The following is a 15,865-nucleotide window of genomic DNA, read 5'->3' as shown; positions in this document are numbered from 1 at the left end:
GTCCAGATATTTTAATAACATTTAACTCGGATTTTGGGGGCTTTCCTGGTGACTCAGGTGGTAAAGAATCCACCTGCAATGCAGGAGACCCGGGTTCGATTCCTGGGTCAGGAAGATCCCCTGCAGAAGGGAACAGCTACCCACTCCAGTATTCTTGGCTGGAGAATTCCATGGACAGAGTAGTCTTGTAGGCTACAGTCTATGGGGTTGCAAAGAGTTGGACACAACTGAACGATTAGCACTTTAGGTTTTTTATTTTTATTTTTTTTTACTGTGCTGGGTCTTCCTTGCTACATGGGCTTCCTCCAGTTGCTGCAAGCGGGGGCTACTCTCCAGTTGTGATGTGTGAGTGGTGCTGTGGCGTCTCTTGCTGTGGGTCACAGGCCCCAGGGTGCATGGGCTTCAGAAGCTGCAGCACAGGGGCTCAGTAGTTGCGGCTCCCAGGCACCAGAGCACAGGCTCAATAGCTTTGGAGCATGGGCTTAGTTGCTTGAATCAGGGATCAAGGATTAAACCCATGTCTCCTGCATTGGCAGGCAAACTCTTTAACCTGAGCCACTGGTGAAGTCCAAATCCTTAATTTTCTAGACATGCAAAATCAGTACCCTTAAAGTCTAGCACATATTATTATCAAACCATCTGAGGTATGAGCATAAATACTACTTATAAGACTACACGGACAGTATAAAAACTACCAAAATGACACAGTGATGTGGATCAGAGGGAAACCTGGCCCACGGGAGGCCTCCAGTGAGGTCAGTGGTCCCATACCTCTCAGATATAGGGCTCACTCCCAATGCTGGCTGCAAGGCTTGGTCTTCTAAAGGATTCATGAGTTAGAAGATTCAGAAATTACTGGGCTGTGATATTTAAATCTGTCGAAGTTTTAGAACTCTCGTTTCACTAATGTTTGCATTTTTTTCAAGTTCAGAAATAGGCCAGAACTCTCAGAAAAGGCATTATTGTCCAATATACAAATTATTTGGGTCTTGATATTATTTTAACCTTCTCTGAAATGGCCTTGTGTATCTCCTCTGAACAGAATGACCAAAGAATTTGAAGTCTAAGCCAGAGCACCTCTGAGGGTCAAAGGTGACTCTAGGACAAGAGCCACAACTGAGATTGTCTTGGAAAAACCTAGATGAGGGAGTCACCTGACCTCTGGGCTCAAACTCCCCCTCTTCCTCATTTCCTTTCATAAAGAACTGAAAATCTGAGGGATGGGCATCACGCCATACGCCTTCAACTAACACAGTGTTAAATGTCTATTACATCCCAATAAAGCTGGGAAACAAATAAAATGAATCTTTGCAAGGAAGGAGGTGGCCAGGAACTGCTACACGCAGATAGCCCCTATCCCTTCCAGGCCTCCCCTAGAAATTCACATACCTAAGCAGGTGAGGATCTGATCTATGTCTAAATAAAAGCTCCGGAAGCAGTCTTGGCAAGACTGCCCCTAAAAATAACCTTTCCCCAAAGACATGTTACATGTCTGCTCGGCTCCTTCCTCTGGCTCTCTTCTGGGGGTGGTGGAGGAAATAAAGATGCAGAGGTATCAAATTCAGCATCTTCAGACACTGTTCCCACCTCCTGTCTCAAATTCAAGCTCCCCACTCAAAGCAGTAAAAGCAATGATCACAGCTGCTACTGCTGCTGCTAAGTCGCTTCAGTCGTGTCCGACTCTGTGCGACCCCATAGACGGCCGCCCACCAGGCTCCCCCGTCCCTGGGATTCTCCAGGCAAGAACACTGGAGTAGGCTGCCATTGCCTTCTCCAATGCATGAAAGTGAAAAGTGAAAATGAAGTCGCTCAGTCATGTCTGACTCTTAGCGACCCCACGGACTGCAGCCTACCAGCCTCCTCCGTCCATGGGATTTTCCAGGCAAGAGTACTGGAGTGGGTTGCCATTGCCTTCTCCAATGGTCACAGGAGTCAGACCAATAAACCTGAAGGAGCCTATGGGGTCAATTTATCAGATCAGTCTGCAGCAAGAGAAGAGAAACAGCCTACCAGTACTGCCTTCTCACGTGGGGCCACAAACTACGGTGAACCCATCCACCATGTTTACAGGATGTTAAAAGGCTTTGCCTCTGCCAACAGAGGTTTCTTGGCACCATTTTGTTCTCTTCCCCTTCTGAGCCTGAAATTCACCATTACGGTTCTTCTTGGAACTAGGAATAAGACAACAGCATTATTGTCTTAGAAAGGTCACCGCTAAAATATTGATGATCCCCTGGACACTCCTGGTGGTCCAGTGGTTAAGAATCCACCTGCCAATGGTTTGATCTCTGGTCCAGGAAGATCCACATGCTGTGAGGCAACTAAGCCCGCATGCTACAACTACTGAAACCTTCATGCCCTAGAACCTGTGCTCCGCAACAAAAGAAGCCACTGCAATGAAAAGTCTGCCCACCACAACTAGAGCGAAGCCCCCACTCCTCACAACTAGGGAAAGCCTGTGCACAGCAGCCACAACCCAGTGCAGCCAAAAAAGAAAGTTAAAATAATTGATGATCCTTGGGAAGGCAGGTCCAGCCTAAAAATCTTTAGTTTTTAGGAACAATCATAACATAATCATAACACTGTGAGAAATTTTCAGGGGAACTGGGGGTTAGGAGAGGTGTCCAAGCAGAGCAGGGAAGAGGCCTGGATGGGCAAAAGCAGGCAGCAGGAAGCCTGGGTCTGAGGGGAGGAACCAGAACTTTCAAAACAGGGAAGGCAACAATTGGCTCACTTGGCAGTTTTGCTTCACAATTTTGTTTAGAGAATAAAGCATCTGTTGAACATAACTTTTTTTCTTTTTCCTTTTAGGATTGCACATCCCTGGTAATTACTTCACAATGTACACATTTATCAAAATATGTGGCACACTAAATATATACAATTTTTCACTTCTCAATGATACCTCAATAAAGCTGGGGTGGGGGGAAGAGCCAGGCATCCTTTATTTGCAAAACTTGGGTTTCCCTTGCCCAGTAGGGTTCAGAGGGATTCACTGTATGTTCTCTCTGCTTCTGTGTATGTTTGAAATTTTCTATAATAAGTTAAAAATAAATAAAAGAAAGGCAGGGTATTTTCAATGTAAAGTGAAGGGAGTCCTTGGCACTGCCACTGGCCAAATGTCTATGGAGCCTGAGTCTTGGCAAGCATCCCTGTCCACTAAGACATCATGTCTGCAGGAAGATGGCTCTAATCTACACTCCTGCTTCTGGAAGTCTCCTTTTCTCATTCCCAAAGGGAACTGACTCAATTACTTAGGCATCCTGAACTCCAGTTTCTTTCTGGAACTGTGTCAGACAGACCAGCAGTTAATCCCAAAGATGTGCCCTTAGTGGCATGTCCAATAAGCCTCCATTTGAAAGATGTAGTTGGCTTTCCTGTGGCCCCTGTGCTCCTTCTCTGGCATTTCTGTGGGGTAGAGCGATTGCTAGAGCCTGACTAGTGGAAAATCTTGGAAGGACAATAGTTTCCATGTCTCAGATTCAGTGTTCTCGTTCTCATCAGAGAGTCCCCCTTGAATCACTGAGAAACTGAAAATCCAGACACACACCCCCTTCCAAACAGGGGGGTTGGGGGAAGGATGAATTGGGAATCTGGGTTTAACAGATGCAAACTATTATATTTGGGGTTGGCCAAAAAGTTCATTCAGAGTTTTTTGCATAAGTGTTATGGGAAAACCTGAATGAATTTTCTGATCAACCCATATTTTGGCTCAATCCAATATATAATGGATAACAAGGTCCTGCTGTATAGCATAGGGAACTATATTCAATATCCTGTAAGAAACTATAATGGGAAAGAACATGAAAAAGAATATATATATGTAACTGAATCACTTTGCTGTACAGCAGAAATTAACACAATATTGTAAATCAACCAAACTTCAACAAGATAAATCTTTCAAAAATTAAAATAAAAGCACCTCCGCTGGAGTTAAGTCTGCTGCTAAGTCACCTCAGTCGTGTCCGACTCTGTGTGACCCCATAGACGGAAGCCCACCAGGCTTCCCCATCCCTGGGATTCTCCAGGCAAGAACACTGGAGTGGGTTGCCATTTCCTTCTCCAATGTGTGAAAGTGAAGTCGCTCAGTCGTGTCCGACCCTTAGCGACCCCAAGGACTGCAGCCTACCAGGCTCCTCCATCCATGGGATTTTCCAGGCAAGAGTACTGGAGTGGCTTGCCATTGCCACCTGGATGCAAAGTTCAGCTCTGCCGCTTGCAGATCAAAATACACAATAAAATAATTAGCACCTCTGTATTTTATATAATTTTGGTTGTGAAAGATAATATCTTTGTAAAACAGACAAAATTCTGTGTACATTTATTTCCCAGCTACCACTTCCCCACCCTCAACCATCCGTAGGTGGGTTAACCTTCCTAATGGAAAAGTAAGAATCACAATACTCATCTCTTAAGACTGCTGTGACATTAGAATAAAATAATATGTATGGTTAAAACAGTGCCTGGAAATTCTCAATAAAGAGCTGCTCTGTCCTGTAACAGTGAATAGCTTGGAATACTGGGAACCATGTGCCAAATCCCCTTCCCCTTTTTAATCCACTAGCCAAAAAATCCATATTTTAAAAGATCATTTTTACTCTTACTGGAATATTTTTCTTGTATTGTTATACTGAAAAAACAAATATAAACAAGTTTAAAGAAAAAAAACTTGAAACAAAACACCTAAATGAGGACCACCATTCATCTCATTTTAAAATTTTATAAACAATAAAACAGAAGAAGTTGGGACTTCCTGGGCAGTCAGGACTCGCAGAGCCCAGCCTTCTCTCCTATAACAAAACCCAGTGTGTGTGCAGGTTTCTATTGTGGGCACTTTGAGTCACTCAGATGACACTTGGGGATTAGGAAGAACCAGCATGAGCAGCAAGATATATCACATTCAGAGCCATGAAACAACTCTCAGTAAATTTAAAAGGATATAAGTCTTACAAAGTATCTCAGACCACAACAGAATTAAGTTAGAAATCAGAAACAAAAAGCCCTCCAGAAAATTCCCAGATAACTGGAAATTCAATAACATGTTTCCTAAGGATGAAAGGAAAAACCAAAGGGGATATTAGGGACTTCCCTGGCGGTCCAGTGGTTAAAATCCTGAGCTTCCAGTTCAGGGTGCGCAGGTTCAATCCCTAGTTGGGGAACTAAATCCCGCATGGTGCAGCTAAATAATAATAATAAACAAAAACAGAAAAGAGAAATCTACCTTGTGATTGAATGTTACATTCGGTATGTTAAGATGAAACAAATTCTTTTCAGTCATGAAACTACTTCTCTTGATAATCCTTACAAATTTGCAATAAAGTCTTCCTCAAGAAGGCCCCACCTTGGCCATTCCAGTTGCAGAAAGATTTTATGTCACAGACTTGAGCACACCACCACAAATAGTTTCTTACAGCTTTTCACTTCCTTTGGAAACCATAACTTATCTCATGAGCCAAAAGAGCTCCCATTCCATGGTGCCAAGTCCTTGGGTTTCTGTTCTAGCAACTAAACCAATTCAAATGCCAGATTCAGATGGACTGGCAAAGGTCCAACAAAACACCAAGGTGAGATTTCTCCAGGAAGAAAAGCAAAGACATTTCAACAGTTCGAGTGGTTCCAAGTCGTCCAATAAATGCATGTTTTCATCCAGAGAAGCAAAGCTTCCACATTTCGGTAATTACTGCTTCCTGCAGGAGCCCTCGCTGTCAGCTCACCTCAGCATTTGCCAGGTGCATCTTCTACTTCCCCCTCCTAATAGCTTCACACTTGGCCTCTGAGCAGGTAACTCTTGCACATAAATCTCTAGGCTTGACCTTTCTTTTTGATGTTTCCATGGGCTGTCAATCAATCCCCCAATCCAAACCTCTCAATTTTAACTGCTACAAAAACCTAACCACCCCCTGATTTTCCCAGTTGAATACCAAAGGCTCTAGAGATAAGACTAGAAGCAAGCTGATTTCAGTTTTATGGCTTGGCTGTTGTGAGGTCTTGGTCAAATACTGTACCTCGAATATAGTGGGACAGAAGCAGTGATACAGCGGTTTTATCCGGTTGAGCCATAAGAAACTGCAATTTGGGGAGGTCAAAATGGTCAAAGTCAAAATTTCCTATGGTTCAAACTAATAAGTATAAAATATCTTAAAATTCTAATAAAAAGCAATGAGATTATCTTCTAAGTAATTATTATCTTCCCATCCTGTTTCACTACGATAAAGTAACTTAAAGACACCTCGTAACTCTAAAAGATAGGATTTCTTTATTTGCCAATCTCAGTTATAAGCATCTATATAAGATGCAGTCATACCTTCAATATCAAATGCTGTTGTCATTTTCCACCCCAGTCGCATAGGCACCTCCTTGTTCACGTGACCCTCACAATTACTAAAAAAAATAGAAGATTTTTACTAAGATAGCAAGCCTTTTCTTGTTGTAACAGACACTAATAAGAATCTATTTTCATGAAACAGTTATCTCTAGGAATGATGAGTAACATATTTATCCCCTAGCAAAAACAAACAAATGCAACAACTCAAAGTCACACTACCTCTGTAGCTTATACAAGCTATTTGGCTTATACCAAGACTGCCCCAGGCAGATTCTTTTCCAGGGTCCACACACCTGCATCTCTTCCCTATTTTCTAATTCTGCTACTGTGAAGCCTGGCATGTCTTCCAAAAATTCTTGTCTTACCAGGTTTTACATACAGAAGAACAGATCTAAATGTATATTTCTCTGTCTAAATGAATTTGGAACTTTATCACATGGGTAGATGTTTTCAATCTGGACAAAAGAGTCATATGAAATCAAATCTAGGTTATCAGAATTTTGTTCATTCATGCGGTGACACATTTTATTATCATTTAAATATATCTACATGTATGGTTTTATTTTATTCCCCAAATCTCTAAATTGCAACTTTTAAAAAACATTAAGCAGCTTCTCTTCTAGGATCAGTCTTGGAATAAGAACCAAGTTGGAGAAATCCATCATTTGTGGAACTTGAGAAAACACCTTTAAGAAGCATTAAACAGCTCTTCCGAGCGGGGTCACGGCCCAGCGGGGGGAGCCGGGTTTGGAGAGTCCCGGGCACTCGGAGATTCCGGGTAGCCCCGGCTGGAGCCATGTCCCGGAACCTGCGCACTGCTGTCATTTTCGGCGGCTTCATCTCCCTGATCGGCGCCACCTTCTACCCCATCTACTTCCGGCCCTTAATGCGGCTGGAGCAGTACAAGAAGGAACAAGCCATAAATCGAGCGGGTATTGTTCAAGAAGACGTGCAGCCACCAGGGTTGAAAGTGTGGTCGGATCCATTTGGCCGGAAATGAGAAGACTAACGCCACCTCTAATTTTGAAAGTAGACAGAGACTTCATGCTATTAGTTCTGCAGCAAGTGCAGTAAGTCACCTGGCTAGAGAACGCTGGCTGGAGCAGAAAACTCTAGCAGGCCGTAAAGAGTCCTGTGCATGAGGATTACGTCCCTTCTTAAAAGAACCGTGGAACAAATCATACTATTAGGAGGGTTTTCATGATTTGGTTTCCTTTCTAAAAATGAAGCTGTCTCACTCAGCTGGGCTTGAAGGCTATCTACATATTATTCAGTCTCTACCTCTTAGCCAGCCAAGCTGTGATATGAATACAAGCAACCAGTAGACTGGGGAAGATTCTAGACTGTTTTGCCATCCTCCAAATAGGAAATTTCAGGGGAAAACTACCGTATTGAGCAACCTCATAGGGCTCTTTGAAAATGTTAAAGTTGATAAAATTCTTTGAGGACAAGGTACATTGTACTCTTTAAGAATAAATAGTTCAACTCACTATCTCATTAGGAAGGTTGCTGCCTGTTGAGAAATAAACAAATTTGAAGCAAACTAAATGGGTCTGCATGCCTATTAGCAATCATTGTTGAATTGACTGAAGTGAAAATGTATATATTAAAATGATTTCTCTTACTTCAAAAAAAAAAAAAGCATTAAACATTAGTGTGAGTTGGATTTAATACATCTTTAGCTCATGGAGTTACAAAGATTGCAAAAAAAATTATTAATAACTGTACTAAATTCTTTTCCAAAATATGACTTATAATTTCTGTACTTCACAAATGTGAGTGCAGACTCTGAGTAGGCCCAGGGGACCAGAGAAGAGCATCTGCTCACGGGAGAGACCAGGAGAGCATCTAGTGAGCCACGTTCTAGAGGAGGGGCCTGAGCAGGAAGAACTCCCAGAACAGGGGAGGAGGCCGGACTCGGGTATAAGCAAAGGGATGAACTAAAAACAACACGATGACCCCAAGAACCCTTGGGTTAAGAGGAGCACCAGACAGGGGCTGGCCTGACCTCCCAAACCCTGTGAGAGATCTGAAAGGCCCCCTCAAGGCAATAAAGAACCACAGAGGGAGACTTCCCTGGTGGTCCAGTGGTTAAGAATTTGCCTTGCAATGCAAGGGACACGGGATCAATCCCTGGCTGACGAACTAAGTTCCCACGGAGCAATGAAGCTTGCAAGCCACAACTAGAGTCATCGTGCAGCAATGAAAGATCCTAAATAACACATCAAAGATCCGTGCGCCACTCCTAAGACCCGAGGCAGCCAAATAAATAAATTTTAAAAAAGAACCACAGAGTAGCTTTAAGTAGAAATACACGACCCGGCTTGTGTTTCATAAAGATCACTCCTGCAGCACCAGGGGGACGAGTCTGAGCACATGCACGGAGTATGGAAGGTTGACAGAGCAGAGGCCACCCCCCCATCCAGACAGTTAACGCAGAAACCCTGAAGGGCCTTCAAGCACATGCTGGGAGGAAGGGGCAGGGTCTGGGGGACTTTAGCAGGTGGGCTCCACAGGGGTGGGAGAGAGGACGGGCTCAAGGGTAACTCCCAGGTTGCCCACCTGGGTACATAGAGGACTATGTTTCCAAGCACCATGACCAGGAACCATGCAGAAGGGGCTCCGGAAATGCTCTCCGCTTCACTCCGTGAGCCAGTCCCTGCTCTGTCCTCCCCACTCCCCTGTCTCCTGAACTATGCTGCAAGCCCCTTAAGGCCTGGGATGGAGCTAACTCCCTGCTCTAACCCTGGTCCCCAGCACGACTGTCATCAACAGCTGCCAAAGGGATGAAAGAACGAACAGCCATGCTCCTGCTCCACTTCTGTTCTGCTCTTCAGTAGAGGTTGCAAGGGGAAAAACAATCTTCTACTGACAGTTTCTGCTCAAGGAAATTGTGGGTGGGGGGTATACTCACAAATGAGTGTGTGTGTGTGCAATTGCTCAGACAGGTACTTGTGTAAATCACAGTCCTCAGCCTTCTTTAGACAGACCATCTTGTGTTTGAGATGTTCCTGCCTGAGAAATTCGTCTAGCACGGTAGTTAGCAAGCAATTTCCCCTCATCTTTGCTTTCTGTTCTTTCTGGAAGAACTAGTCCCGTTCCCAGGGAAACAGTGGTAGAGTTCTGACTGTCCTCCAACGTATTCCGTGTCAACTCCTCTGCTCGTCATGGGAGCACCCCCACCCACCCCGGAGCTGCGCCTTTTCTGTAGGTGTCTCCCAGCTGCAGCCATCAACTGCAGGGCATTCTGACAGTTTTCTGAAGCTGTGTTCATTACGTTTCCCAGCTAAGAGTTCTATTCCTCCTCCCACACTCTCAGAAAAGCTTATTTGGGGTTCAAGTTTCTTCCTCGGTGAATTAGGTTGAAGAGTGAACAGACTCCAGGGCATATCACAGTACCTAAAAGAAGATGAAGAGAAAAAGACTGATTTCTCCACCTTACAGCTACTGCACCTGCGACTCTGCAAAGCAAACCAAGGGCACCTTGAGAACAACAGCCACTCTGGGGGCAGAGGTCTCTTAGGGCTCCTACAAGACCCTGTCTTATAAGCCTGCTGCTGCTAAGTTGCTTCAGTCGTGTCCGACTCCGTGCAACCCCATAGACGGCAGCCCACCAGGCTCCCCCATCCCTGGGAGTCTCCAGGCAAGAACACTGGAGTGGGTTGCCATTTCCTTCTCCAATGCATGAACGTGAAAACTGAAAGGGAAGTCACTCAGTCGTGTCCGACTCTTAGCGACCCCATGGACTGCAGCCTACCAGGCTCCTCCATCCATGGGATTTTCCAGGCAAGAGTACCCATCATCAACTCTCTCTGGACACCAAAGGATACCTGAAACTCCAGCCCTCTCTTCAGGCAACAGCCACCTGGATGCACAACTCGCCCCCCTGAACTGGATGATACATCCCATAAATGGTTAGCTTTCTGCCCAGACACATCTCCTAATGGAGAAGCAGGTACTCCTGGTTAGTTTTGTTACTTGTCGATATCACTATCTTGAGTTTTAAGTCCAGGAGCTCTAATGGTGAGATCATGCCCACTTAATTGGATTTATACAACAGCCTGCCAGGGAACCACATGGGGTTATTTAATACTTTTTATAATCCCTCCTGATCTCTCTCAAATCAATGCCTTCCTCAGCACTGCCTCTAATCCTCACCACTTGAAATGTATAGTCCCCGTAATGAGTTCTACCTGGAATCCTCCACCTCAGGCGCTTACCGACTCCCGTTTATGCTGCAAACAATAAACTACTTGAAACATGGCCCCTCCTAGCTCAAGCATTCCCAAGAGCACTCTTGGAGCTCGAAGTCCACGCTCAGCCTGGCATCCCAGGTCCTCTATAACCTGGTTCCCCAGTTTACCGATGTAATTTTCTCTCTGAATTTGTTCTTCATTTATTTTTAATTGGAGGAAAATTACAATATTGGGCTGGCTTCTGCCATACATCAACACAAATCAGCCATAAGTATACACATGTCCCCTCCCTCTCGAACCTCCCTCCTACCTCTCACTGCATCCCACCTCTCTAGGTTGTCACAGAGCACTGGGACTGAATCTGCATCTTTGGCTTCAGTTAAGCTCCTCTCTTCTTCACACTTCCTCAGACACATCTTGAATAGCAGACATGTCAGCAAGCACATCCATTAACACAGAGCTGAGTGTCTCGAGGCCCAAATCCCGGTCTGGCCACTCGGTGACTTTCTCACCCTCCCCCACCCCACCCCTCCAGGTCAGATGTGACTGTACTTATGTCACTGAACTGTACTCCTAAAAATGGTTAAAATGGTGAAGTTTATGCTCTGTACATTTTACTTCACACACAAAAAAGTACATCCAGATCACTAAGGAACAAATAATGTGCTTCTTCTTCCCTCGAAAGTCCAACCACAATACTGATTACTATCGACACTGCTTGATGAAATTAACAACTACTGGCTGCATAAGAATAGTAATAATATTTACAGTTACAGATCACTGTGCGGTCTACAAAGCCCCTTTCGATGGAAACTAGTTTGACCATTTGATTCTGAAACACTGTGAGGCAAGAAAGACACGGAATCCCTTATCTTTATTTTCCAGATGAAGAGACACAACTCTAAAGGTCTAGTGACTTAATTATGACCAAACAGAGAGTACCAGGTGGAGGTGAGGTTCATCTAGGGCTCATGAATTTGAGACACTTCACGGGTCCTTGGTTCATCATTCACCTTATTGGAACAATTCTCACCTTTTCTTCCCCAGGAAAAATTCCCACAAGAGCGTACTCCTAAGTGCAGGGTAGAAGAGCCCACACCTGCATCCTAAGCCATCCTAAGCTGCTCGTCACAACACGGAAAGGGGCAACTGGCAGTTTCTGAGCTCTCTATTTAATCCGGACCTGTGGGCAGCTACTCCCACACAAGTGTCCTTCCACACTGCCTGACCCCACGTGGCAACATTTTAGTCTGATGGCAGGACTGACAGCCAGTGCACCAAGGAACGGTGAGCTGGTCCATCTAAATTGTGAATACACAGAACTTGAATTTCTTTAGAAACAATGAGAACTGGTCGGAATTCTGAATGTGGAATAAGTGAACAACTCTCTTATGTTCTTGACAATGAACAGAAAAGTGTATTGATCTCCTAGCTCTTACAGATTAAGGATGAAGAAGACTTTTTGTATCGAAACACACAGTCACTTCCTTAAAAGGCCTGTTTTAGCTTTGCAGGGTGGTGAAGGACAGCACTCTGTGCCCACGGAGATAGCACACATATTCAGCATTGCTGCTCTGACAAGTCACCTCCCAATTAAGCCGCTGTTGAATTAAAGCCTGAATGTGCTCTTTGCTTCCAGGAGAAACTTACTTCTAAGATCTAGAAGTTTTAAAAGTCCACTGAAGAGAGCCCCATTTACATGAATACAAATATTCTCAAATACCCCTGGAAAGAGCAGGGGAGAACTCTGAAGCACCTGTACACACTCTTGCTAAATTCAACATCTTCTAAACTGTGGCAAGAGCATGGTGTGTCCTCAAAAAATTGAAAACCAATTATTGCCACAAGATCCAGAGATTTCACTTCTGGGTACATAATCAAAAAGAAAACTGAAAGCAAGGTCAAGAAGAGGTATTTATATATATCTATGTTCACAGCACTATTTACAATAGTCAAAAGGTAGAAGCAACCCATGGGTGAATCAATCAATGGATGGATAAACAAAATATGTGGCCCATACAGTCAGTGAATTATTATTCAGCTTTAAAAAGTAAGGAAATTCTGACACATGACAACATGGATGAACCTAGAGGACATGCTGCTAAGTGAAATCAGCCAGACACTAAAGGGCAAATAGTGTATGAGTCCAGGAGGAGGTCCCCAGGGGTCTAATTCATAGAGACAGAAAGTAGAAGGGTGGTTGCCAGGAGCTGGGGGTGGGGGGAATAGAAAATTATCATTCAGTGGGTGCAGAGTTTGGGTTCAATGGGTTTTGTAAGAAGGAAAGAGTTAACGGAGACTGACTACACAATATGAATGTACTTAACATTCATAGTTAAGTAACATTCAACTTGACACCACTGAACTGTACACTTTAAAATAGTCAAGATGACAAAATTAATGTTAAAAAAAAAAAAACCTCTCATCACACACACAGCACTATACTTTTACTAAGTCCTTCTGTAGTGAGGAATTCCATACCAGAGAGCAAGGATTACCACAGCCCATGAGACTCTGTGAACTGTGGATATAATTAGGCCCCACATCCATTATAACACTACAGACGTCATCATGTGTTACCAGCATCTGTTGACAGATCTCATACCCGGCATATCACCGAAACGGCAAGTGTGGAGAAGGTAGCCCACAATAGAAACAATGGCATTTTATCCTTGTCCTGTTCCAGCAGTTTGGCTCATAGGACATAAATAGAGGCCACTGCTCTGGCTGCCGGGACCTCACAGTTCAGAACTATTTTACTGCCTTGAGTGGGTTCTCTACAAAAAGTAGAAAACAGAGGATCTTCTGGATCTGTTCAGATTCATATCCTAATAGAAAGTTTCCTTCTGTTTTGTTTTTCCCTAATGTCACAACACAGCACTCAACCCACCTGAGAAAAAAAATGAATTATCACTTTTTAGCATTATTCTGTACTAGGACCAGGACATATCTCTGTTTTTTAATAACATATTTCAAGTGTTATACAGTTTTAATAATATATTCACATAGGAACCCCAAACTTTAAAAAATTACAACAATGAAATTATATCCCCAAACAGTGTGCATTAAAAAATTATATATAATTATACATTATATGTAAAATAATTAAAAACTGTGTGTGTGAATATATATATTTTTATATACATATATGTATATATGACAAACGACAAATGTCTATATGGCCTTTGGAAACTAACTCTGCCCTGTACTGTAATTTTAAAAAATCAACACAAACTATTGTGATTAGACTATTACTTTCAAAAATGATGGGCAGACTACCTATCAGGGGAAAAAAAAGAGCAATCTTTGCAACAAATCCTTGAAAAAAATGTAGTAATCAAAACTGGAAAACTTTAAAAAAGAAACACACTGTTAAAAATTAAGGCAACGATTTAACTTCTTTCTGACTGATAATGTGTCCATCAGCCCAGATGACACAATAATAATAAACAGTAATAATCCTCAGACCAGGTGTTTCCCTCACAATAGTTATTTTAAAAACTGTAGAAGGTCTGAAATTTTATTCTCCTCTATAGATTCAACTTCCACTTATCACTCTCATTCCACTGTTTTCAAGAAAGTAGGGAGGGAGAATGAAATGTAGCTAAACCAGAGTTTTAAAATAAATAATTTATTAAGTGGTCTCCTTAACAGAGAAATAACAACAAAATAAAAATCTGGATTTGAAAATCTTTGGTTATTTTATAAATAACCAAAAACCCCTCTAAAATGGTTATTTGATAATCATCCAAATAGGAGACCTCTCTGCTTCTGTTTGTTAGGAGTATGGGATGTGTCTCCTGCAGCCAGACACTCATTCACCAGGCATTATCAGATAATCACCACTGTGGCAGTTACACAGAGCGTTCCCATGCACACATATGGTCAACAGGCGTTATCCACTTAAAAGCAGGCCCTTAGAAGGGAAACCCACTTTGCCCCACCCCAAGAAAAACAGGGGGTGAAAAAGCATAGGGCACTTCGCTTCTGCCAGGACACTGTCATCAGAAGGCTGGGTTGAGCAGGTCTGCGCTGGCATCCCTGACCTGGCCAGGCTCTGCGCCCAGTCAAACGGAGGCGGGATTTAGCCTCCTGGTGAGCAGTCCCTAGAGTTCTAGCCAAGGGGATCAAGAAGAAACCTTGAAATAGTGGAATGTTCCATTGGGCCCCCAGAGAGCGCCAACGAAGATGAGCAGGGAACTTTTAGAGCTGGCTGACTCCCTCGTCCCTGTGTGCTTACCTCAACGAACCATAAATAGAGTGTGAAATAACTATTACTTTATGGGTGAATATCTGGTGATCATACAGCATCCCTCTCCAAGAAGCCCCAGAACATTTAATAAATGATTTCCAGTTCTACTCTGGGGCAGCCCTGTGAAAATCGGAATGAAACTGATGTTCATTTGACCTCTTTTATTTGGGGAGGGGTGGGGGGGGCATTACTGAACACAACGGGACCAAGAAATAACTCTGTGGCGAAGGTCACAGACTCGAGGGGTCAGGAGCGGACCTGAGACTCTGAGATTGGGCTCTAATGCAGGTTAAAACTGAAACGCCCGCACTGTTCTTCCCTTAACATTTTTCGTTTTGTAACTCTTGGGTGACACACGCGCGCACCCACGCGCGCGCGCACCCACGACGCCCAGATCCGTGACCGTCCCTGGACTTTATCTCGCCTCTCCCGGGGCAGCCGGGCTACCGGGACACGGGACCGCACAGCCCTCCATCAAGCGCCCTCCCGCAGGTGCACCCGGGCGGCCCCCGGGTCAGGGAAGACGCGGACAAGCGGGTGGAGCCCGCAGACAGCGAGCGCGCGACCCCGGCTGACCTTCCTCTGCTGCTTCTCCCAGGCGGGGTCGAGGAGCAGGTCGCGGTCCCACTCCTCCTCCTGGATCATGTACTCGTCATCCTCGTAGACGTAGTTGTACTGCACGCCAGGCTCGATCTGGTTCATGGCGCTCGGGGCGGCGGCGCGGCGCGCGGGGTCGGACGGGCGGGCGGGCGGAGACGCGGCGGAGCCGGCGAGGCACGGGCGGCGGGCAGGCGGGCGCGGGGTGACCTTCGCGCGGTCCTCTCGGGGCGGCACGCTGGGCGCTGGGTCGCGGGCGAAGCACCAGCTCGGGCCCCGCGCGGCTGCCGCGCCGCTTAATACCCGCGCCGCCCGTCACGTGGCCGCCCGGCCGCGCCCCCGCCCCGCCCGGCCTCCGCCCGCGCCCGCCACGGCGCTCCCAGCACGTGCTGGCCGCCGGCGGGGCGCGGCGACTCGGGTCCGCACGCCCGGTGCCGCCCCAAACCTGCCCCACGGCGAGCTGAGCCCACCGGCACCGGCCCACGCCGCCCATCT

General features: G+C 45.0%; 1 protein-coding gene and 1 pseudogene across 1 annotated transcript in view; one reads left to right on the top strand and one right to left on the bottom strand.

The window, feature by feature from the left end:
- Nucleotides 1–15,549, bottom strand: part of ACTN2 (actinin alpha 2) — an 81,007-nt gene extending 65,458 nt beyond the window's left edge. The window contains exon 1 of the mRNA XM_055425748.2: nucleotides 15,350–15,549. Within this exon, the coding sequence (XP_055281723.1) occupies nucleotides 15,350–15,475 (126 nt within the window). The 5' untranslated portion in view covers nucleotides 15,476–15,549. The remainder of the gene's footprint in view (nucleotides 1–15,349) is intronic.
- Nucleotides 7,064–7,398, top strand: LOC148775930 (small integral membrane protein 20 pseudogene; annotated as a pseudogene).
- Nucleotides 15,550–15,865: the final 316 nt, after the last annotated feature.

This window comes from Moschus berezovskii, chromosome 12 (assembly GCF_049115385.1).
Source record: "Moschus berezovskii isolate FMDL1 chromosome 12, NW_MosBer_1.0, whole genome shotgun sequence".
Classification (NCBI taxonomy): Eukaryota; Metazoa; Chordata; class Mammalia; order Artiodactyla; family Moschidae; genus Moschus; species Moschus berezovskii.
The sequence above is the reverse complement of the archived record's forward strand: the minus strand, read 5'-3'. Positions and strand labels throughout refer to the sequence as shown.